Source organism: Tenebrio molitor, chromosome 6 (genome assembly GCF_963966145.1).
Source record: "Tenebrio molitor chromosome 6, icTenMoli1.1, whole genome shotgun sequence".
Classification (NCBI taxonomy): Eukaryota; Metazoa; Arthropoda; class Insecta; order Coleoptera; family Tenebrionidae; genus Tenebrio; species Tenebrio molitor.
In genome coordinates, this window is record NC_091051.1 from 3,378,366 (window position 1) to 3,401,565 (window position 23,200).

The following is a 23,200-nucleotide window of genomic DNA, read 5'->3' on the forward strand; positions in this document are numbered from 1 at the left end:
ACTGCTTGATTTACGTCACTAAAATGCCTGACATGCGGACCCATCAAAATGAACATAACATGTTGCTGAATTTCCCGCAATATCTGAGTATTCTTCTACTGCAAACTAGTAAAACTGACAACAACGCACTACGCATTGACGCTATTTATAACCTCAAACTTAGAAAAACATAACCTAATTCAACAGACGGCTTTACTACCAAATTAAATGCAATATTTCCATGGCCTTCCATTATGCTAAAATTTTTTACCAATCCATCTTCGTTCCTCCTCACAAACTTGCTAATTTCTTCAGATCCACAAAGAATTCAAATGACAATACAAATATAATATGTAATTGAACAAAAATGAAAAGTCTTAACACACCTTAAACATTTTGACATATTTTTTTTAGAAGTCCGCGAGGAATTTGTAGTGATTATTTCGTGCAGTGGCAAAAATTTAAATTCTTCAGGAAATACCTAACAGAAGATCTTATTCAAATCCAGTTAAGAATAAATAATCCGGCCTGAATGCCGGACGTGATATTATTATTATTAATAACACATGACATTTTAATCATTTGTCTTAAATTCAAGTTTTCACATTTAAATTTTCCCTTCCATTTTAATAATTTATCTCCCATAAAAATTAGTTTCTGTAATAATTATTTTCATTCCATTTTTTTTATCTTTTTCCTACTAAAAAAAATCCCTTTATTTTTTTTAATTCTTTCATTAGTTCCCCTTTTAAACTTTTGTTCATAATCAACATCCATTCTTTACTCGCTTCTCTTTTAAATTTGTTTTTGTTCTTATTAAATCTTTCGTTTCTTCTTCTTTCTCACTACTATTTTTCCATATTTAAAATAGTCACTTTCATTTTCCACCATATTTTACCAATTCCTATTTATAAACCTCCATTCATAGCATCTACATCAACATTTTACAACGTTCGCGAGAGATTTGCTCCGACTATTTCCTTAGAAAAATTTCATCCAATCACATTGCACACAATCGGACTTTTAGCAAACGACAGTCAGATCGCCACAAACATTGGTGCACCAGAGATCTGATCGAACAAAAGGTTGTAAAAGACATAAAAAAAAAACACTACAAAAAAATCGAACAGTGCTTTTTTGCATTTATAAATGTATTCTTCTGTGAGTTCTAATTATTGTTTTCTGGATCACAAAAATGAAAGGAACTGTAGTCCTAATTCAAAATAAGTGGCATCCCGGTAGGCGTGGATTATCTAAAGTGAGCTTTATGTTAGTCAAAAATCTTACTAAACATGTAAAACCGTCATTACTTTATTTTGAGGTTATTCACTGTAAATTAAAATATCCTGAGCGCAATGTGTCTTATAAAAAAGACAGTTTTTTTAACACTTTGCGTTAATGAAACAAAGAAATTCTAAATACTATAACAAGAAAATAAACACAAAACGATTCCCAAAACCAAATTAACAGCGAAGGATACCAACAGCGTCGAAACTAGGGTATTATTATTAACAAGGGTCTTGCTGCCAACGTAAATTTCCAACGCCTACCGCGATGCCACTTATTCTGAATTATAATATAGAGTAGGTTATGGTTAACATTTTACAGTTGACAACATGTTGGAACGTTGCTATCGCAACAGATGTCGCTGTAAAATAGGGTTAGCTAAGGTTCTCGATAAATAAGGTAAGGACAACGGTCGCTTAATTTGGCGTAATGTTAAGTTAATTTGTTTGACACGTAAAATTTCAAGTCACAAAAATCCCTAAAAATGGTGTACTTCTGTCATTGTGATACTCACGGCATTTATCGATAATGTCGTCTCTCTTAATTTGGAGTCTCAAAAATGAACAATGAGTTACCTTATTTATCATCGAGAACCTTAGGGTTAGCAAGGTTGGTAGAACTGGGGGACGGGGAGAAAAGTAACTCGTGACGTAAAATCAACCTAGAAATTTGAGTATTCGAAGAGAACTCAAGGTTTTAAGCTCCGTGGGGTTTATTGGGTTGGTATTCTAGGGAGGGAACACCTAATCGACAGACTATGTCGTAAAAGTTTAGTGCATTATGACGTCACGAGGTGGGAAAAATTCAAACTATTGTTTTAAATGGCAACGAGGCAACCTACCATACTTACAAATTAGTCAGTTCTACCAACCTTGAGGGTTAGAATGATTATTTTTAAACGACAAGACCGTTAGGTTGTCAAAGTTAGCGATGACAGATGACGTTTAAATCGGAGAGGGAAAATCAGAATGACCAACTGTAGGACATTAATTATGAGCTGGTGTGATTGTTGTTATTTTTTTGTTCGTACGGTATTAGTATTGATTGTTTGATTGGGTGTAAAAGGTATTAATTGTGTGTAGTGTCGGGGCCCGCGCGGCTTCGCCGCCTCTGAGCTCAGCATCTCCACCAGATGCGAGACACCGCCTAAGAGCATTAACAAAATCAGAAACCAATGAGATAAACTGTGGCCATCGCTCCTCCCAGCATCTTAGCACCGCTCGCCGACGCGTGGACCGGCCTATTACCGCACCATTAGTCGCCAATTAGTGCCTATTAACTAAACACCACCATGGAGCGGAGCCCATCAATTACCGGCGCTCTGTAAGGGACGCGCGCCCGCCCAAAATGGACATGTCCAGGACGAAAACCGACAAGGACCCGCTCAAGTTCGGCATCGACAGACTCCTCGCCGCCGAGCCTTTCAAGGATAACAAAAGTGTCAGTGTGGCCAAGCCTTTAGCGACTGTTCCCGTGCCTTGTTCGGACTGTGTCACGTCTTTGTTCAGGTGCTGCCGGCTTAGTCCTTCGCGACAGGACAACGTCGACTTCCTGGGGCAGCACCACGGCTTCGCCACGCCGACATCCAGCATATACACAGTGCAACCCATCAGGCCCTTCGCCACAAGGCCAGGTAATTACAAAAAACTGCATCGTGCATGCATTCGCAAAACCCGCTGCGATGCATTTATCAAAACGTCACAACGACTGAACTAACAATCTGGAAAATTCAATTACACGGGCGTGAGGTGAGGTATGCTGAGACGTCTCCAAAGGGAGTCGCAGCTTGGTTCGAACGCGCGAGGAAGTGTCAATTTTTCCCAAAGAACAAAGATTGATCTAGTTTTACAATTTGGAGCGATAAACCCGGTGTTTATGAATGTGATGCACTTGTTGCATCCACAATTCTGTCGAAATTTCTCGGAAGAGTCGTTATCTTCGTCACTGTTCGGTTGTGATTAATGACGAATTTTAAAAATCGAGTTATCGAGGATTTAGTAAGTGTTGTTTAGATAAGAGTGTGTTAAGTCGGAGGTAATTTGGACTTAACTGCACGTTGCAAGTTGAGTTATCATAAAATAATTATCTGATAAGTCGGTAATTGATGCATTCGTAAAAAATACACTTTCGATATTTTTGGCACAAATTTTAGGCGAAAAATTACATTTTGAAAATATTTAATTTTGGGACGGCAGTTTTGCCAAAATTACAACAAATTTTAAAACAATATCGAAACTGTCAAATTAAAAACTGACAAAAAAACAATAGATAAGGCCTGTCCACTGTTGATTTATGTTTGAAAATGCTTCTGAAATGAATATAAATGTCACAAAAATTTTTGCTAACATTTATATTCATTTCAGAAACATTTTCAAAATTTTTGTATGAACCGCAGATACAAATTATAGACAAAATCAAAACTAGAGAGTTAAACTAGAAGATTTAGATTGTTTTTTTACTTTAAAGAAGATTTAAATACATGAAATAACTTTTTTGAAAATTGTAGAGGACCAAAATTTTTGAATTTTTTTTGATAATCGTCAGAAGAATTAGATATTTATTTCGCTTGTAAAATATTTTGTCTCCTGAATATCTTATTTGACGGGATTTGGCTACACACCGACGCTAAACATTTGCAATTTTTTTCAAAATTTTGAAAGAAGTCCAAGGGAAGAAAAACGACGAAGAAAGTATTCTTTCCCCACATTTAATTGTTTTTTAACCATTACAAAACTATCTACTAGTCATGACGCCTAAATTTATCATTTTTGAATAAGTACAGCTTTTTTTGTAAAATTTTCACAATTTTCTAATAAACATGAGATTTTACCATTTCAAAAAATTGTCTAAAGCGTAAGAAGCTAATTTGTGAAAAATTTACAAAGCTTTATAATTTATAATTGTCTTAAGTGTGGCTCCACTCCAACATCTACGAAGTCATTGTTTTACCCGGACCGCGGACTAAACGCCACAATGGCGCCAAAACCGCCCGAATGTCAGCCATTGCACAATTCTTCCTCTGAATAATTCAAATCGGCTGACCGTTTTTCGCAACTGTGTGAACTTTGCAACCGACCTCCCAAGGGAGAAGAAAATTAATTGAGCGCCTCAGAAAATGTACTGATTAATTCAAATTTATTCACTTAATAAGAACCTGCGACTCCAGATAACATTATTTATAATCATCGCCAATTATTTATCCCTTGTACATTAATTAATTCGCGAAAAACAGAAAAACAAGTAATTACAAATAATTAATATTTGCAACTGGTGTAGAATCTGGACTTCCTCGTTATTCCTCATTAGCAAACGAGATGGGATTATTTATTTTCGCCGAGAAGAATCTACAAATGAGTTTGATAATCCTGGACTGAGACCGGTCCTGGACGCACACATGCTCGATTAGTTCCTATTTGTTTATAACATCTCACTTATCTATGAATAGCTCCGGCTGAAACGATTCATTTCCCGAATTTCTAAAATTCGAAAGGACATTTTCCACGTTTCGACGCTCCAAGAGCAACCTAGCCCGTTGCCATCTAGCCATTGTTTTTGGTCGTGACGTCACAATTCATCGAAAAACGAATTAAACCTCCAGAATGTAATAAAAACAGTACACATTTTGGTTAGCACTCTTTTTTTGAGTAGAACGATGTGTTTAGGCTTTACAATTACTGCCTCGTGGAGTAAAATGCCATTAATGACGCGAAAATTGTCATTTAAAGTGAGGTTAGGTTTGTGTATTTATTGTTCTTGCGTAATTTTTACTTTGTGGATCATTTAAACAATACCAAATCACAACAAATGCTTCTTACATCTTAATTATATCTGTAGCAAATATTTTTTCAATTAAATTATACTTACAACGATTTACAATCACGAAAATGTTGATAGGGTACAAAAATAGTTGACTGGTTTCAACGTCTTTTGCGACGTTTGATGAACAGTAAATACCCTAGTATTAACTGAAATTATTATATAACCTTGCCACCAAGCTTTTGCTTATCTCACAATTTTCAATTTTCCATAGAACGATTAAAAAACAAATTTTGACGTTTGGCCTTCCTCGTGACGTCACACACTGTCTGCCTTAAGGCCTGGTGTTCTAGATGGCAATGCCTAGCCCCACGACCCGGTCAAAACAATTCGGTCGGCAGCACAAAGGGGTTTTTGCACTTTGTTATCGAAGAGGTTATCGTTCCTGAAATTCGTGGAAATTTCGTAAAGCTTCAATGTTAGAGGAATTAGTTCAAAAACCTAAACTCATAAATAATGATACGCTCCGCTCGTTTCTTAATTTGTTAATCGTGATTTTTGTTTGTTTTCAAAGGAGCAGGTTGTTTGTTGGGCTTATCGTTATGGTCGCATAAAATTTTATTGGAATGACATATGGTCCGGCGAAAATGATCCAGGTTCCGCCAGCCAAAGTCTACAGATATCGCAAAAATGCCGAGATAAACATTGCAAATGCGGCGGTTTGGTGACGAAGAGTGGAGTGACATTGTTTCCACGACTTTTTTTTTCAAATCGGGATTTCGTAATTATTTGTGAGAGATGAAATGTGATGGGTTGTTGCGAAATGCGGTGTTTGTTTTCCCATGGTGCGATGATCCATGTGCAGATTGTGCCGAGGCATATATGGTTACATCATGTAAAGTTACATCTTTGAAAGTCGCAGTCGATAAAAATTATCTGCTCACTTTGAGACGCATCAGATTGGTTGAAAAATTACCTCTTCAAAAGATGGAAGAAATTGGGGTGGTTCCAAAGATTTGGTTTTGTTTGTCTCAGAAGGAGCTGAGAAAAAAATTGAATGCCAAACAGTTCAAGAACAAAAACGAAAAAAAAAAACAGATGTGTGCTTGGTCTGCTAAAGTAATTACTTAGTAAGTAGGTATGTAAAGTAGTATTTTCAAAATTCATTCATGTTTTTATATTTTGGGCAAATTTTGGAAACATTTTCAAAATTTTTTAATGAGAGATACAAAAAAACTAGACGGTTTCGATTCGTCTAACATTTTAAAGAAGTGTCAAACTCTTCACAGTCACTTTTAAATTTCCTTTGAATGTAGGAGACTAAAATTTTTGAAATATTTTTGAAAATCTCAAAAAAAAACCGAGGTAAATTGTACAAAATTTCGTAATTTTTTATGATATGTTGTCTTAAAATATTCGTCTACTCTTCAGAAAACCTAAGATCGGCAACTGTTTTCAAAATTTTGGAAAACAATCAAAATGGACACTTGGTGATAAATCTATTCTTTTAAATTTCTTGATTTTTATTCTTTTCTAACATTATTAGCACGGGACTGTCTACTTATCTTTTGATTATCACAAAAAAAAAAATTTTTGACTACATCTAGCTCGATTTTGGTAAAACTTTTAATTTTTGTATGAACCACAGACACAAATTATTAAATTTTTATTAAACAGTAAAAGATTTAGGCCCTTTTCTCAATTGAAACTAAAGTCAAACATAATAATTTTTTTGAAAATTTGTCTTGTAATAGCCTAACATTTTTTGAAAATTTTTTAGACATTTTGTCCGTAGTAAGAAAAGAATTATTTATCTCTCTTATAAAAGATTATTTAGTCTTCTGAATCTATTATTTCAGGGGATTCACTTAGTCATAGCAAGACTAAATATTTGCAAATTTTTTCAAAATTTTGGGAGCAATCCAAGGACGGAAAAACGATCATAAAAATATAGTTTTTCGATGTTTAGTTCCCTTTTTAATCATAACAGGTCTCTAGATGACCCCAAAATGTACCTTTCTTAATACAGTACCATTTTGGCAAATTTTTCAATTTTTTTTTCATCACGCCAAGACCCAAATTATCCCGAAAAAAGCAATGGCGTAGTTTTAGATTTTCTTCTCACGTGACGAAAGAGTCAGTAACTTCAAAATCACGTTTTTAAACATTTGTCTAAATTGTAGGACTTTTTCACATTTTTTTTTATAAGCATCTCAGACATTTCGACGAAAGTAACAGAGGAATTAGATATTTCATCTCTCTTGTACATGTTTTACAGTCTCTTGAATCTATTATTTCAAGGGATTCACTTAGTCGTACCTTGACTAAATATTTGCAAATATGTATTTCCAAAATTTTGAAAAATTTTGGAAGTAGTCCAAGGAAAGAAAAACGATGCACAAAATATATCTTCTCGATATTTAATCTCCTTTTTATTAATAGCAGGTCTACCAGTTATGAATATATGTATCATATATCAAAATATATCTTTTTTGAATTAGCCTAAAATTTCCAAAATTTTGTTATAATCCGAGACGCAAATTGTCGAGAAACACGCAATAATAAAACATTTTGAACCTCTTCTTCTGTAGATAAAGGTGCCAAAAACACCATAATCCTGTTTTTATCCTTATTTTGAATTGGGGGGCTAATTTTTTTATTTTCTTTTATAAACATCAAAGTAATAAAAGAATTAGTTTTTTATCTCTCTTGTCTCGTGAAGTCCTGCCTATAAATTCATTACTTCAAAGGATCCTTAACATCCTCAATTTCACAATTCTCTTTCAAAATTTTGCAAAGAAACGGTCCAAGGAGTGATGAAAAGGAGGAGGAAAGTGATGAAAATATCTTCTAATTCCAAATATCTTAATTTGTGATTCTTTCCAGCACTATTCATTTGGTCAACACCAAAATTCTTTATTCTCGGATAAAAATTATTTTGGTAAAATTTTTCTAAATTTTTCCTATACACAATCTTTCCGGAAAAAACAATAAAAAATTTACTAAAAATAGAAGTACATATTACAGTTCTTTATACAACTAGCTATGAAAGTCATACTTTTTTTCATGAATTTGCAGTTTTATTAACGAGGGCGTAGCCCGAGTTAATCAAGCAAATGAGTGAAAAAAGAGACTTTCATAACGTGTTGTACACACTATTTAGGTACTTTGCTTTGACAATCATCTCCAAGGAAATGGAATAAGATGATGCAAAAAAGTACTATTTTCACTACGATTTTTCATTAAAAAAGTGCTACTTTCATTACGATATGCAAAAAAGATATTAAAATCTATTTTTTGAAAAGAGACATTTTCGAGCCCAGCAATGAATTACATTTTTATCTCTTTTAACCGAACTAAATTTCTACTCAACGTTAATGAAAATATAGGTACTTGTTGATCCTGAATTACTCAATTCTTCCTTCTTTTTCTAAGTGAAATTTTCCTTCTTGCAAAAACTCCACCACTCTTCGCTCTTTCAATGCTCTTATTCGTCACTTCTTGACAACTCAATCCACATGATGCGATGTTAACTCCAAAGCGCACGAATTAACGCCACCAAAAAATCAAACAAACCAATCGACCAATAACATCCGTTCGATTTCATTTTATGTTTCCGGAATGCCATTGCCAAATATTTCAGGCCCGTCAACGATTACAAAGAACAGATCTGAAACGATAACAAACCGATTAAAAAATAAAATTCTCAATGACAGCAGAATTTTTTTTCATTTCATGACTCAACTCCGGTACGCCCTCTGTCAAAACAAACAAACGAAAAAAGCGCTCATAAAACACAAAAGACGTGTTTTTCTTATAGCTTAAACATTAAAACCCGTGTTCGGTTATCATATTTCACAGGTGGATTTATTTTATGACGGTAGAAACCTGAAGTATAAACTACAGCGCTGTAATCACGTTTTATACTCGTTGAGCTTATGTAAGTGGTCGATGGCAGCCAGACATGTCGAGAGCTTCTGTTAAAAAAAATAGATCGGGGAAACGAGAGCGAAAGTGTCTAATGTGAGAGCGTCGATAAAATAAAATCAAACGATTTCTTAATTTTATTAGAGTAAACAATCGGAAAAAAGTGTGTCGACTGACGACACCAGCGTGTTGGTGACAGACAGAATCGAGACTTGGAAAAAAATTAATTTGATTAATCGTGATGCGTTATTTATTATGAGGAAATTTTTCTCATCGCCGGTAGAAGTAATTTATATGTCGGAACAGTTAGTTTAACGATTTGTTCGTGCGATAAATCGCAAATCCAATAATCTTTCCCTTGATGTGTGAGGTTAGGCGAGCCAACTTCTGGTAATCATAATCCCAGCATGTGCGATCGTCTTTATGTGAAAAAGCCATTAGAAGGATCCCTCCTGCCGTTCCCTGCTAATAATTTAGTCACTTAACTTGTTTCGAGTCATTTGTCACGATTATAAAGACTGGTTCTCAAATTGATCATTACCCCATTTGTTAGTTGAAAAAACTGCACTGCTTTTTCTTAACTTTAAATTTGGACTTGGGGGTTGCTTTCCGTACAATTAACAAGGCAATAGAGATAAAAATTGTAATTTAATTTTACTGGACACGTCTGTGCCGCTTCACAAATGTACAGAGAATGACAATTTTACCTGACCCAAGGATTAGGTATTACACTGCAGGTGTTTTGGCGCCAGGGCGACAACCCGCCTTCTGTAATGGACTTACAAATAAAAGTTACCTGCAAAATTGCAGAACACACCGGCCCCCTTGAAAGGACCGCTTTCAATCAAAACATAAACAAACAAAAAAAGAAAGTGATTTACAAACAAACAAAAAATTCTTAATAACTAACTAATAATTAACAGGGTTCAAACAAGCAATTACAAATATGTGACTGATGTCATTCTATTAAGATGCTTATTCTATTTATGGCTCGGCGCACACTTCCAGTTAAGGTTTTTACCGTTACCGCACGCACTAAACCATCACTTCCGGGGTGAAGTTCTTGAATTCTACCTAGCTTCCATTGTAATGGAGGTAGATTGTCGTCGCACAATAACACTAAACTTCCTACTTTGAAAGGTTTGTCTGTCTTATCCTGCCACTTTGACCGCTGCTGAAGATGGTGCAGATACTCCGATGACCAACGCCTCCAGAAATGTTGTTGCAATTGTTGGACCAATTGCCATCTTGATAAACGATTGAGTCTGATTGGAGTCAGATCTGGCTCCAACACTGTTGTTAGTCGGTCTCCAATGAGAAAGTGTCCAGGGGTTAACGGGATTAGATCGTTGGGATCTGTGGATGGCTGTGTTATGGGACGGGAGTTTACGCACGCTTCTACCTGAGTTAGAAATGTGTACATTTCTTCGAAAGTTAAACTAGTATCGCCCATAACTCGTTTAATATGACCCTTGACCGATTTTACTCCAGCTTCCCAAAGACCTCCCCAATGAGGTGAATTTGCTGGTATGAATTTCCAGTTTGTGTTATATTTTAACGACTCAGAGAACAGTTCTTGTTGGAATTGACTATCTTTAAACAACTGCTTTAACGTTTGGAGTTCTTTATTAGCTCCAACAAAATTTGTCCCGTTGTCGGAATACATTGTCGTCACGTTACCTCGCCTACTAATGAATCGACGAAATGCGGCCAAAAAAGAATCCGAAGTACAATCGCTAACTAATTCAAGGTGGATTGCCTTTGTAGAAAAACAGACGAAAACAGCAACGTAAGATTTTATTAACCGTTTTCCGCGACCGCGTCCTTCTTTGATACTAATTGGACCTGCATAGTCCACCCCGGTATTGATAAATGGTCGAGAGGGTTGCACTCGAGTGGCAGGTAAATCTCCCATTTGTTGATGACAAATCGGAGGATTTGTTTTCTTACATTGTATGCACCTTCGAATTACTTGTTTTACAACTCCTTTTCCACCAAGAGGCCAATATTGTTGCCTGATTGCCGCTAGAGTAGCTTGTGGTCCCCCATGTAACTGCATTTTGTGACATTCCGTTATCAGTAGGTTCGTTATATGATGTTTATGAGGCAGCACGATTGGATGTTTTTTATCAATGCTTAAAATGGCGTGTGTCAGTCGTCCACCTACCCTAATTAATCCTGACGATTCATCTAGGAAGGGGTTTAATGATTTTAGTTTACTTTTATTACCTACACTGCCCTTGGTTTTTAAGCATTTTAATTCGGTGGAAAAAACACCTGACTGAACAATTTTTAACACGACTAGTTTTGTTTCGTGAATTTCCGAAATTTCTATACGGCCAGTTAATTTGTTCTTTACGTCGCGGCAATTGTGAATGAACCGCCGACAATATGTTATTACCCGGAGAAGTTTGGAAAAATTGCTGTACTTTGATAAGATTGGCCACTCCTCCTTTTCAGTTACCGTTAATGTAATTAAAGGTCGCGAATCTCTTTTGCATTTGACTAAGCCTTCCTTCCACGTCTCTTGGTTTAACCAGTTTGGACCATGCCACCACGAAATTGACTTGACTAGTTCTGTTGGTGACAAACCGCGCGAAATTGCGTCAGCTGGGTTTTCGACTCCGGCTACGTGGTGCCAGTGATCTGGGTTCGTTAAGGTGCTGATTTCTGATATACGATTTGCTACAAAAATCCTTTCATTCATTGTTTCAGCCGCCAACCAATCTAGAACAAGGGTTGAGTCGGTCCAGAAATACGTGCCATCGATATTTAGTTTGATTGAGTTTCGAACCTTAACGTACAATTTTGCTAAAAGTAACGCGGCGCATAACTCCAGTTGCGGAATTGTTGTAGCCTTTAAAGGAGCAACCCGTGATTTTGAACACAATATATTATTGTGGTATACTCCTGTTGCATCCAGAGATCTAATGTAAATTACCGCGCCATAGGCGTCCTTTGAGGCATCGCAAAAACCATGAATTTCTAATTTTACGGGCTCCCTACATTTTATATTTCTCGGAATTGACAAGGAGCTTACTGCAGGTAAACTGTCTACAAAATACAACCAGGTAGATTCAATGGATTCCGGTACGCGATCATCCCAATTGAGTTTTAACGCCCAAATTTGTTGTAGTAAAAGTTTCGCTTTTAGAATTACAGGTCCCAATAACCCCAAAGGATCAAATAATTGCGCAATAACTGATAAAATTGATCGTTTTGTTACTGTAGTGTTTGACTTTAACTGAAATGAATATTTGATTTCATCCTTGTGTGCATTCCACGTGACACCTAGGGATTTTGTATCCTGTTTGTCAATTATTAATTGTGAAGTGGGACCCAATGCCTGTTCTGCAATTAAGGATGGATCATTTGAATTCCACTTTCTCAGCTCGAAACCAGCATCAGCTACTACGCGAGTAATTTCCGTACGAATTTTTTGAAGTTGTTCTATCGAATCTGCACCTGTCAACAGATCGTCGACGTAAAAGTCTTCCAGAATGTGTTTACATGCGAGTGGATACTGATCTTGATGTAGCTGTGCAATGTGTTGCAAAACTTTAATTGCCAGGAATGGAGCTGAGGTCGTTCCGTAAGTAACCGTGTTTAACTCATACTCGATAATTGGTTGATTTGGGTTTTCGCGCCACAAAATAGTTTGATATCGCCTGTCATCTGGGTGGACCCACACCTGGCGATACATCTTTGCAATGTCTGCGCTAAAAACGTATTGGTGTGATCGAAATCGCAGTAATATGGTGACTAGATCCGGTTGGATCGTAGGTCCTACCAATAAAGTTTCGTTCAGCGAAATTCCCGAGTTGGTTTTGCATGAACCATCAAAAACTACTCGTACCTTGGTCGTGGTACTTGATTCCTTGACCACGCAGTGATGTGGAAGGTAACACCGAAACGCGTCTATATTGGTTACCGGAGACATGTGTCCTAACTTTAAATATTCCGCCATAAATTTTACGTAGTCCGATCGTAACGTTGGTTGTCTCATCAAATTTCGCTCAAGTTGCAAGAACCGCTTTGTAGCAATGTCTTTGGAACCTCTCAATTTCGAAACGTTTTGTTTGAATGGCAAACGCACGACGAATTTTCCATTTGGCTCACGGGCATATGTTTTTAAAAAATGTTCCTCACACCAAGCTTCTACCCGAGTGCGCGGCGGACCCGTCGTTGTTACCTGCTCAATTTCCCAAAACCGGGCTACCTGGTCTTGCAGTGTTATTGCTAAATTTGCACACGTTTTTAAATTTGATTGCGATTCTGCAATGCTCCCACCTATTAACCAACCTAATTGAGTGTTTTGTAAATGTGGGTGGCTATGATTTGCTTTAACTGACTCTGGTAACATGACACTCCAGAAAATATCTGCCCCAAGTAGTAAATCGATGGGACCGCTTTTATTGAACGAAGGGTCCGCTAGTCGTAAATTTGGCAAATTTAGTCGGCGCTTGTCGAATGATTTTACCGGCAAGTTTTCCGTTATTTTTGGAATTACCAGACAGCTCAAGTCGAATGTATTGTCCCTGTCGTTGAGAGGACTGATCTCTACCTGTGTTACCCTTTTTATATTGCGGTTTAGAGAACCAATACCTGAGACTGGCATGTTTACATTTTTGAATGATGTTCCCACTAAGTTGCTTAAATTTTCAGAAATGAAATTACTTTGTGACCCAACATCTAAGAGTGCTCGACATTGTTGCCATTTTCCACCTGCATCTCTTACATTTACATATGCGGTTGAAAGCAATACTTCTGAGGAAGAAAATTTGCACACGTAACTGGTGTTTGACGGACCTTCTTGAACATTCGTTGTCTCCGTATCGTTTGATGCTTTATTTTTTAAATGTAGTAGACTGTGGTGCCTTTTGTTACATTCGCGACAACATGATTTTGTGAAACAATTCTTTGCTACATGATTTTCCCGTAGGCAATTTAAACATAACTTGCGGGTCCTAGCTTGTTTGATACGATCTTCGATCGAGAGAGATAAAAAATTAGGACATGCGTTAAGTTTGTGTTGATTTTCGCACAATGGACATTTTGACGTGTTAACCGTTATGTGTGTTGTCTTCACTGATGCCTTTGATTTTGGATTTATGTGTATCTTGTTTATTGCCATTGACTCCATTAAACGACACTGTTTTGTCAACAATTCAACTAATTGTTTCAATCGCGGAACACTGTCTCCCTCTAAAGATTTTTCCCACTCTCGTTGAATGTGTTCGTCTAACTTTGAGATCATGATTTGTATTAATAAAATGTCCCAGTGATCTACCGGTTGATCAAGGACCTTAAGTGCTTTTGTATGTGACGTTACCGCCTCTAGTAAACTACGAATTGCTGAAGGTGAATTTTTCGGTACCGGTTCTAAACTAAAAAGTAACGCATTTACGTGGTTTTGGACTAAGATGCGCTTATTTTCGAATTTCTCCCGCAATGATTCCCAAGCTACTTCGTAATTTTCAGAGATTGTTTTTAGTGAAACTACTACTTGTTTAGCTTCACCCTTTAAACACGATTTTAAATATAATAGACGCTGCGTGTCGTCTAGAGAAGGGTTCTCATGAATGAGCGGCTTAAATACTTCGTAGAAAGGTAACCAATCCTCGAATTTGCCCGTAAATTCCGGAAGGTCGATTTTCGGTAACGGTATCGAGTGAAAGTTGTTGGATAACGGTGCTGAAGGTTGTCTTTCTACAGGTACGGACTCTGAAGACCGTAACGAAATTTCGCTCTCGAAAACATCTAAGACCTTTAAGATTTTTGTGTCGAATTCATCGCGTTCCTCTAGTTCTATATCCTGATCGTCTGATAGATCTTCAATTTGCGTCTGAGCTTCTACAAATTCTTGCCATAGTGACTTGACTCCCGCAATTCGATTATTCAAAATTGATAACGATTCCGCTTTGTACGCATTCGTCGAGATGTATTTATTGTGAAGTAACGTGAGACGGCTCTTAAGTCTACCGCGTAGTTGAACGAGCTTTTGTAATTGTCCGGTCATATTAAACAAGGGCTTTGATTGACTTGTGAACAAACAATGAACAGGTAAAAGCGTTAAGGAAGTAGGACTTACTGTGGACCACTAGGATTTTTGGACCTGTTTCTCACGTTGCTCTTCGAAGACGATGATGATGTCCAGGTGGGGAGTGGTGGAATTTCTTCGCTTACACTGCTGCCGCTGAACCTGGAGCCTTGATCGATTCTCTGCACGTGATTCTCTTCCGTATCGAGACACTCTGGCTCGATATTGCCGTATTGAAATTGGGAACTTTTCTCACAAATCCGGCTCGAAGGACCAAATGTTAGTTGAAAAAACTGCACTGCTTTTTCTTAACTTTAAATTTGGACTTGGGGGTTGCTTTCCGTACAATTAACAAGGCAATAGAGATAAAAATTGTAATTTAATTTTACTGGACACGTCTGTGCCGCTTCACAAATGTACAGAGAATGACAATTTTACCTGACCCAAGGATTAGGTATTACACTGCAGGTGTTTTGGCGCCAGGGCGACAACCCGCCTTCTGTAATGGACTTACAAATAAAAGTTACCTGCAAAATTGCAGAACACCATTATTGATATTATAATTTACCCATTAAAATCTTGTTGGGACAATTAAACAACCAATGATGGTATTTCCACGAGCCTGACTTTTACGATTCGATTTTACCATCGTTGCACAAGAGAAATGTTAAAGACTTCGCTGACTTTTACGTTCGGTGGGACTCTTCCGGGTGGAACATATATCACATGAATAAATAAAAATTAAAGAAACAGATGGAATAAACGCAATCGAATAAATGCAATTTGCAAAATCAAACTTTAAAAATACATATGGCATTTTGATAAATAAATAAGTGATAGAAATTTAATAGTTATTTATTTAACGAGTTCGTGTGTAATTTGGGCTTTTTTTGGCATGAGTGGGCCAGTTTAAAACTCGAGTGAAACGAGAGTTTTAAAGGTCCACGAGTGCCAAAAAAGCGCAAATTACACAAGAACGAGTTGAATACAACGTTTTTTTGTTCGACGAGCCCCCCCAAACGCTCCAAATGGCTGAAAATCTTTAAAATTAGCTTGACGTTTCGTTTTGACAAGTTGTCAAATTCATCAAAATCCGTTCACACAGGAGAAAATTCTCAAATTCTGACAGTGTCGAACAAAAAAGGTGTTTAGGGATTAAAATAAAAAGAAAATGTGTTGGAGGCAATTCTTTCACAAAATTTCCCAAATTGAACTCTGTGTTAAAAAGGGCAGGTTCAGGCTTGAGAAATGATATGTTAGAAAATTTTAGATATAAACGAGTTTCACTCAAATAAATGGGTGGCACCTAAGCAATTAATATGTAAAACAAGAAATAACAAAATAAAAATTGTAAAACAATAAAAATCTTGAAGGTAATTTTAAACCAAAGGAAATTTTTAAAAAGAGTTAATGTTAACTAATACAATATAAAGAAAAAATATAATAAACCAAGAGCAAAGCTTTTTTAATGTGTCCAAATTTATATCGCGCGTTCAAATGAAATCCTGGGCTGGGAAGGCGTTGGAAACCGTCAATCGTTATGCTTTTTTAAAGCGTAGATTAATTGGAGCATGTTGACAGCTAACCTAAAATTTGGGGCCAAAAAAATCCTTATTTTTTCTTTCTTTGCAATGTTTTATATTAAAAATACAATAATTTAACGATTCTCGAACCAAATATCTAAGGGCACCCTTTGCTGAAAACAAACATGTTTAATTATGTCCCGATTAAACATAAACAAATGTCATTCGTGTCAAACGGCGGGAAATTCAAACTTTACACTGTTCTAAACGGTTTAATTTTTCCAACGCGATAGTTTTTTCTAATGAAATCTATAAACAAGCTGGCGATTGACACAACAAGCAAAGAATTGGATAAATAATTTAATTGTTACTTTATGTTTCCTTTTTTCACAATACAATTTCCTGAATTCTGGTCGTTCTCCAAAAGAAGTATTAAGGATATGTCGAAATAAAATGATAAAAAAGATTAGAATTTATTAATAAAACCTAAAAAGTTACAATCGATTGTGTTTTATTGATGAAAGAAATTCTTGTCTAAAATCCTATTTCGTGAGTTCTTCTGCTTCTACTGAGGAGTAGTCAGCGAAGACGAGAGATTTGGGGTAATCTCATTTTAATGAAATAGCCATCTGAATAAGAGAATAAACAAGAAGCAGTCCAATATCTTGTCCCACAACCTCGTAGGTAAAATTTCAGCACATTTTAAAAATACACCCAGTAGATCATATTTTATAAAATGTACGCCAATGCGAAGTAACCTCTGGGAAATATGCTTTCAAACAAGGAAACCGCATTGGTGTACGTTTTATAAAATATGATATACAGGGTGTATTTTTAAAATGTGCCGAAATTTTACCTACGAAGTTGTGGAACAACGTAGAAGACTAAAAGCAATTAAAAAAAATTGTAGCTCAAAAAATGTCATTTTATTTTTTGACAGAATTTTTTTAAATATTTTTTTCGAGTTCTACATGAAGCCAGTCGCTCGTGGTTAAAATTTGGTCAGACATTTCAATAACACCCTGTAAAGGATGGAAATTTATTGGGCGGTGGATCTTTAATATGTGTACAGTCTATGGAAAATAAATTTTTTCGCTGACAGCTTGGGACTAAAATATATGAATTTAATAAAAAGACAATTTAGAACATGCAGGAGGAAGAACAATAAATAGGTACTGCGTGACCAAGAATTAGGTACTGCTCGAGTTGGCAATAAAAAATGTTACTAGAAATTGGCAAGACTGTGAATTGTACCTATTTCCGTTAGTTTTGTTGTCACCTGATAAATTTCAAATGTAAACGTCTTGGCTTTGGTAATCTTTTATTGAGTTATTTGGAGCAGCACCTTTAAATGAAACCCTTTTCCTCGGTCTAACTTGTTTGTTTTTAAAAACTCCTCATTTTTCAATAAACCTTTGCTTCGCATCACACATAACCTAATTTTCGGCGATCTTTCAAATCACGTCACTTCCGGTTGTGTGACAAATTTAGCCAACAGAGAAGAAAAAGTCACCATTGTTTTATTGTCTACTGAATCAGTAATTGTTGCTCACGCGGTATAAACTCGAAAACAATAAAAAATACAGTGGCCATGTGTATAATCTGTTTCAATGAAATTAGCATAAGAGTAGGCCATGACCGTGTAAACAGCGCTGTAGATGTGAAAGGTACTTTACACAAAAAGTAACTAGATCTGTCAGTTTTGTCACCACAATTAATTATAATTAAGAATATTAATCAATTTGGTTAAGAATCAAATTTGTTGTATTTAAACGCGATTTAAATAAATGTGATTTTAACTGTAGACATTGACAATAATTTACTGACATGCAGTACTGTAAATAAAGAAATACAAAAACATTGCAAGCAGGGCTGCCAACAGAAATTTGAATTTCCACAGACACCTCTTATGCCAATTCAATTGAAATGGAGTTTAGCTGGGAAGATATTTAAATTGTTAAAATGTTTTTTAAAATACAAAGATTAATCTCCTGAAATTAAATTTATTTGCTTAGATGAATTATGGATTTACAAAAATGGTAACGCTGATCGGTATTTTATAATCTTCATTTTAATATGTTTACAAGCCATTCACCAAATGGCTAGATTCGACAGAGCTGCCACGTCTACCTCCTATGTAAATTGCAGTGTTGGTAGTTATTATACATTCCACAAAATCGAATGAAAATTAAAATTGTAAGAGCTTATTAATGGTTTCGTAAATTCATTGGAAATTGTTTTAGCACATCAGAGACGATATGACTAATTTTTATGCAATAATATATAGGTATTTAATCAATCCTGGCAACACTACTCATCGGTGCAAATCAGTAAATGTGATTCAAACATCGATAAAAAAACGTCATCATGTATTCTATAAGTATCTATTATTAACGCTGATATTTGGAGTCTCTCTGGAAAAAGTCAAACGTCACAGTTTTACAACTATAGTCAGAATCATGAAGCAATGCGTGTACGTCATCGATGAAGGGAAGGTTTTGCAGTACCAACCTAAAACTGCAAAACTGCGAAATCTATCGTTCAATTGTTGGTAACTTTTATCCTTGAGTTTTTAATCAAACTACGGGGTGAGCAACAATAACTGTTACAGTTGGCAATAAAAAAATTTACATGAAATTTTCAAGACTGTGAATTGTACCTATTTCGGTTTGTTTTATTGACATTATTGACAGCTGGCATACATTTCAAATTTAAACGTCTTGGTTTTTGTAATCTTTTACCAATAAAATGGTTTTCTCGTTGGAACATGACATAAAAATCACCAAAAGTCACCAGAATTTATTACCAACTCAAACAGTACTTGTTGCTCACACGGTATAATTGAAATTTTTAAATAAACAATTAAAATTGTTTTATATTGTCATGTTGGTATGAGCCAAACAGTGATTTTCATGATAATACGATTAATCACATTGAGTGAGACGTGACGAGCGAGAGTTTATTTCAAATTCGAAAAAGATTTCTGCTGATTTCTTATTAAATTTGTTTTGAAAGTGAATTCGTGGAAAAAAGGTACGGGAAGTGAAGTGAACATAACCTTAACTATGATTTGGTGTCAAATTGTTATACAGCTGGTCCATATGCGCACATTTTAGGGTGGTACAGAGTGGTTTTTTTACTTAATTTTGACATTGACAATTGTTTATTAAAAAAAATTCACTATACATCGTCTTCCCAACAGTATATTAATCTATGATCATCTTGTTGATCGATAACTATTAAAGCAAATTGTGAGGTTAGAAGAAGTCGTCGCTGTTGTTTAGTGTTCCTTTTGAGATCCTCGTTTCATTGCTTTCCTACGTGTAATAAAACAATTCTTTTCAGAGCTAACTTTTGCCTGTGTTTTTTACGATCCCTGCAAGTTTCAAAACATTCGAAGATGCCGAATATTCGCGTTGACTAACGCAGTTAAACGTAGTGATGTCGTGACGTCATGGATGTGCAATGACGTATTGCTTCGTGATTCTGACCATACCTAATATGTGCAAACTGCAAACGTCAAGTGCATAATTTGAGGTTAGGTGTGACCGGATTATACTGTTATAACGCCGCTACTTTCTCATTTTCACTCATTATCTCCAAATGAGGCAAGAAAAACCAAAAAAGGCGGCCCAAAGTGTCTCTCCTGTACAAAATTTCGCTTACAACGTCGTTTCACTCCTTCAGCGTTATAATTAACATCTCTAAAACTGTGCTGCAAAGATTAACAAAATTTTGCAAAAACTTTCCGTTATTCAATAACTATACACACATAAAAAAAAACTGGTACCATTTCATTTTTTTTTTTTTTATATTACATTGTATAAAATCGTGTTTTCTGCAAGAAGACGTGCAAAATTAATGAAAACAAAAATCGTTTAGGGTTTTGAAAACGAATTTGTTGTTTTGGCACATCAAAAGGCGCAGAGAGGAATTTTTATCGATTTTATGGCGTTTTCGGAGTGGTCCGACACGTCTTCAAGTTGTTTGTTTCGATTCGTTTGTCACAATTATAAAGATTGATCATTACCCCATTATTGATATTATAATTTAGCCATTAAAACGTAGTTGGGTCCAATTAAACGTCCATTATCTCCTCGAGTTCGTCTTTTTACGGCTCGATTTACCATCGTTGCATAAGAGAAATGTTAAAGACGTCGGTGACTTTTACGATTGGTGTAATTCTTCCGGATTAGAAATAATACGTCGTCGAGTCGATTCCGCTAATTTACGGCCACGATGAGTCCACAATGGGGAGTTTTACGCTCGCTTATGGATATAATTAATCGGCTTTTATTATTTACGATGGGACTTTAGTGGTGTCATAATGCCATAAAACGTCTTTATGCGGGCCGTATAATTTTTTAGGCGTCCGCACAATGGGGCAAAATAAAAACTACGGTCCTGTCATAAAAATCGAACGAGTGAGGGACGGCAATAAAGTCGAAAACAGACTATAATGGTTTGTAAATATACATCCTTAAAACCGTTGATGAGTACCAAATTTTGTGCTCCAACATAAACAACGTTCGGTGTATAGTATTATCATAAACACTTTCAGATGCTTCAGTTTACAGTTGTTAGGTTTAAGTATTCCTAGTTTGTATATACACGGCCCCTTAAGTGTTTAGAGGATGCTAATAGACACGCATCTATATCCAGAGAACATTTGCTTTGATTTGTTGTGCCTGGAAATAAACCAGTTAGCTCCGACGATTATACCGTGGTGTTTCCAATAAAACAAAACTTAAATAAATATACTTACCAGGTTATATGGTATTTGGATTAGGGCGACCATTTATCACCCGTCGTGTTTGTTTGGCGTCCGAATTCGATTTTATTCCCCTGTTACGCCACTTTATTGCGTAAATACGCCCCGAAATACCGATTCGCACTGCCCCCGCGGCGACACTCCCGTCGGAAGCCGGGAAGACAGGATGCGGTCTGGAGAGCGTCACGCGCGACCCATAAGCATAAACAGCACAGCGCCGCTGCCTCCGATTTTTATCGCTTGTTTATTACGGTTTCGGAGAAAAATGCCCCGATGAAAACGTTATTAGATAACGATTGAGGACATCCGCTGTTGCAGCCGTGCGGATCCCGGTGCCGCCGCCGCCGCCTGCATCGCCGGGACTGGCGCTCGCCCAAGGCAACAAGAGGAAGAGGTCCTGGTCGAGGGCGGTCTTCAGCAACCTGCAGAGGAAGGGCCTGGAGAGGCGGTTTCAGCTGCAGAAGTACATCACCAAGCCGGACAGGAGGCAGTTGGCGGCCACGCTGGGCTTGACGGACGCCCAGGTGAAGGTCTGGTTCCAGAACAGGAGGATGAAGTGGCGCCACTCGAAGGAGGCGGGCAAGGGGGAGAACAGCGCGGACTCCACGCAGGATCAGGAGGTCCACATAGACGTCGACACCGTCACGGACAACGACTGATTATTGTATCGATTTTGTACATAAAACTTTTATTATAGACAGGTTGTGGTGTGCTTGATTGTTCCCGGTCCGTAACGAGGCGAGCCTGAAACGATAAAAAGACTTACATCAGTTCAAACGAGTTGAAGACTAAACAGCAAATGCGACAAAGATACTGTACAGATGTACACTTGAAATGTTCAAAATTCACGCGATCATTTATTTTATCTTTAGTCAAATAAAAAGACAACATATTTCTCTGGATTGAAAACTAGTTTTCTTTGGAAATTCCCGCTACCCAAGTTCTGGTATTTTTTCAAAACAAATCTTGGGAATGTCAAAATCATGCGTAGAAGTAAAAGCAAAAGTAGAATTAATTATTTCCGTCTGTTGAAAGAAAGTCTTTTGTGTAAAACCTATAGAAAACAAAAAAGAATTTACTTTTAGCAATTTTGGTAAAGAAAAAATAAAAAGAACAATAATACCTTCTTCTGAAGGAACATTTTTGGAAACATTCACAATTACTTGATTTGGAGTAGACTTAGGAGGTATTCATTGTCGCAAGTTAAAAGAGGATTTCGATAAATAAATAAGTGATAATTTTTTTTAGTGTTTACCAAAATAAAAAGAGAAATTATTTTCTTGTGTTAAAGGAGATTCTTTTCTAAAATGTTCCGAATGGAAATTAGCTTTAAAAACAGTTAAGCAAAAATTTTTCGATAAGTTAAGAAATGACAAGTTATAAAATTTTGGAAATAAATGAAATTCCACCGAATAAATAGGTGAAAGTACCCAAGTAAACAAAAAGAAAGAACAAAATACAAATCCCATAACTTTAAACTTAAGAAAAATTTTAAGACAAGAGCCAAGGTGTCACTTAATAAAAGAAAAAATATACAGGGTGTGACAAAATTCGCGAATTTCGAATTCAGAGGGTGGTAGGGAAGGACCCAGTGGAGCTCGAAAAATACTTAGAAAAAAATTCGCTCTTCCTAAAGAAGATATAAGCACTTTAATTTTGTTCAATATATAAAGTCCATTCAAAAATCAAAAAACCATCACCTGTTGCTTTAGGTTGGTAAAATTGAAAAAACCCTAGGTAGATATTTTTTCATACTATGTTGGTAACTATAAATTATGACATTTATTTGATTCAAAATAAAATTCAATTGCTTTGAATTCCGTTGATATTGTTTTATTAGCAGCACGTTTCATTTGTTTATTGATTCTTATTATTTTTACTTAAACATGCCCAGAAAAACAAGACATTTAATAAACA

General features: G+C 36.2%; 2 protein-coding genes across 4 annotated transcripts in view; one reads left to right on the forward strand and one right to left on the reverse strand.

The window, feature by feature from the left end:
* Nucleotides 1-2,416: 2,416 nt before the first annotated feature.
* On the forward strand, nt 2,417-22,185 carry H2.0 (Homeodomain protein 2.0). Its single transcript, XM_069050768.1, has 2 exons — nt 2,417-2,899; nt 21,602-22,185. Exons 1-2 carry the CDS (start codon nt 2,614-2,616, stop codon nt 21,940-21,942), a joined length of 627 nt encoding a protein of 208 aa, XP_068906869.1. The 5' UTR covers nt 2,417-2,613; the 3' UTR covers nt 21,943-22,185.
* Nucleotides 7,888-23,200, reverse strand: part of LOC138132982 (YLP motif-containing protein 1-like) — a 34,168-nt gene continuing 18,855 nt past the window's right edge. The window contains exons 11-13 of one of the 3 annotated variants that reach the window (XR_011160233.1): nt 21,278-22,027; nt 20,009-21,200; nt 7,888-8,692 (exon numbers count right to left, since the gene is read on the reverse strand). The gene's annotated coding sequence lies outside the window, so the exon portion shown is untranslated. Of the gene's footprint in view, nt 8,693-20,008; nt 22,028-23,200 lie in introns of those variants that run through there. The other 2 variants (XR_011160234.1, XM_069050745.1) reach the window with 2 other exon arrangements.

Coding starts and splice junctions, on each gene's coding strand:
- H2.0 (XM_069050768.1), top strand. CDS start 2,614: ATGGACATGTCCAGGACGAAAACCGACAAGGACCCGCTCAAGTTCGGC. Junction 2,900..21,601: donor GCCCTTCGCCACAAGGCCAG/GTAATTACAAAA, acceptor CCGCTGTTGCAG/CCGTGCGGATCCCGGTGCCG.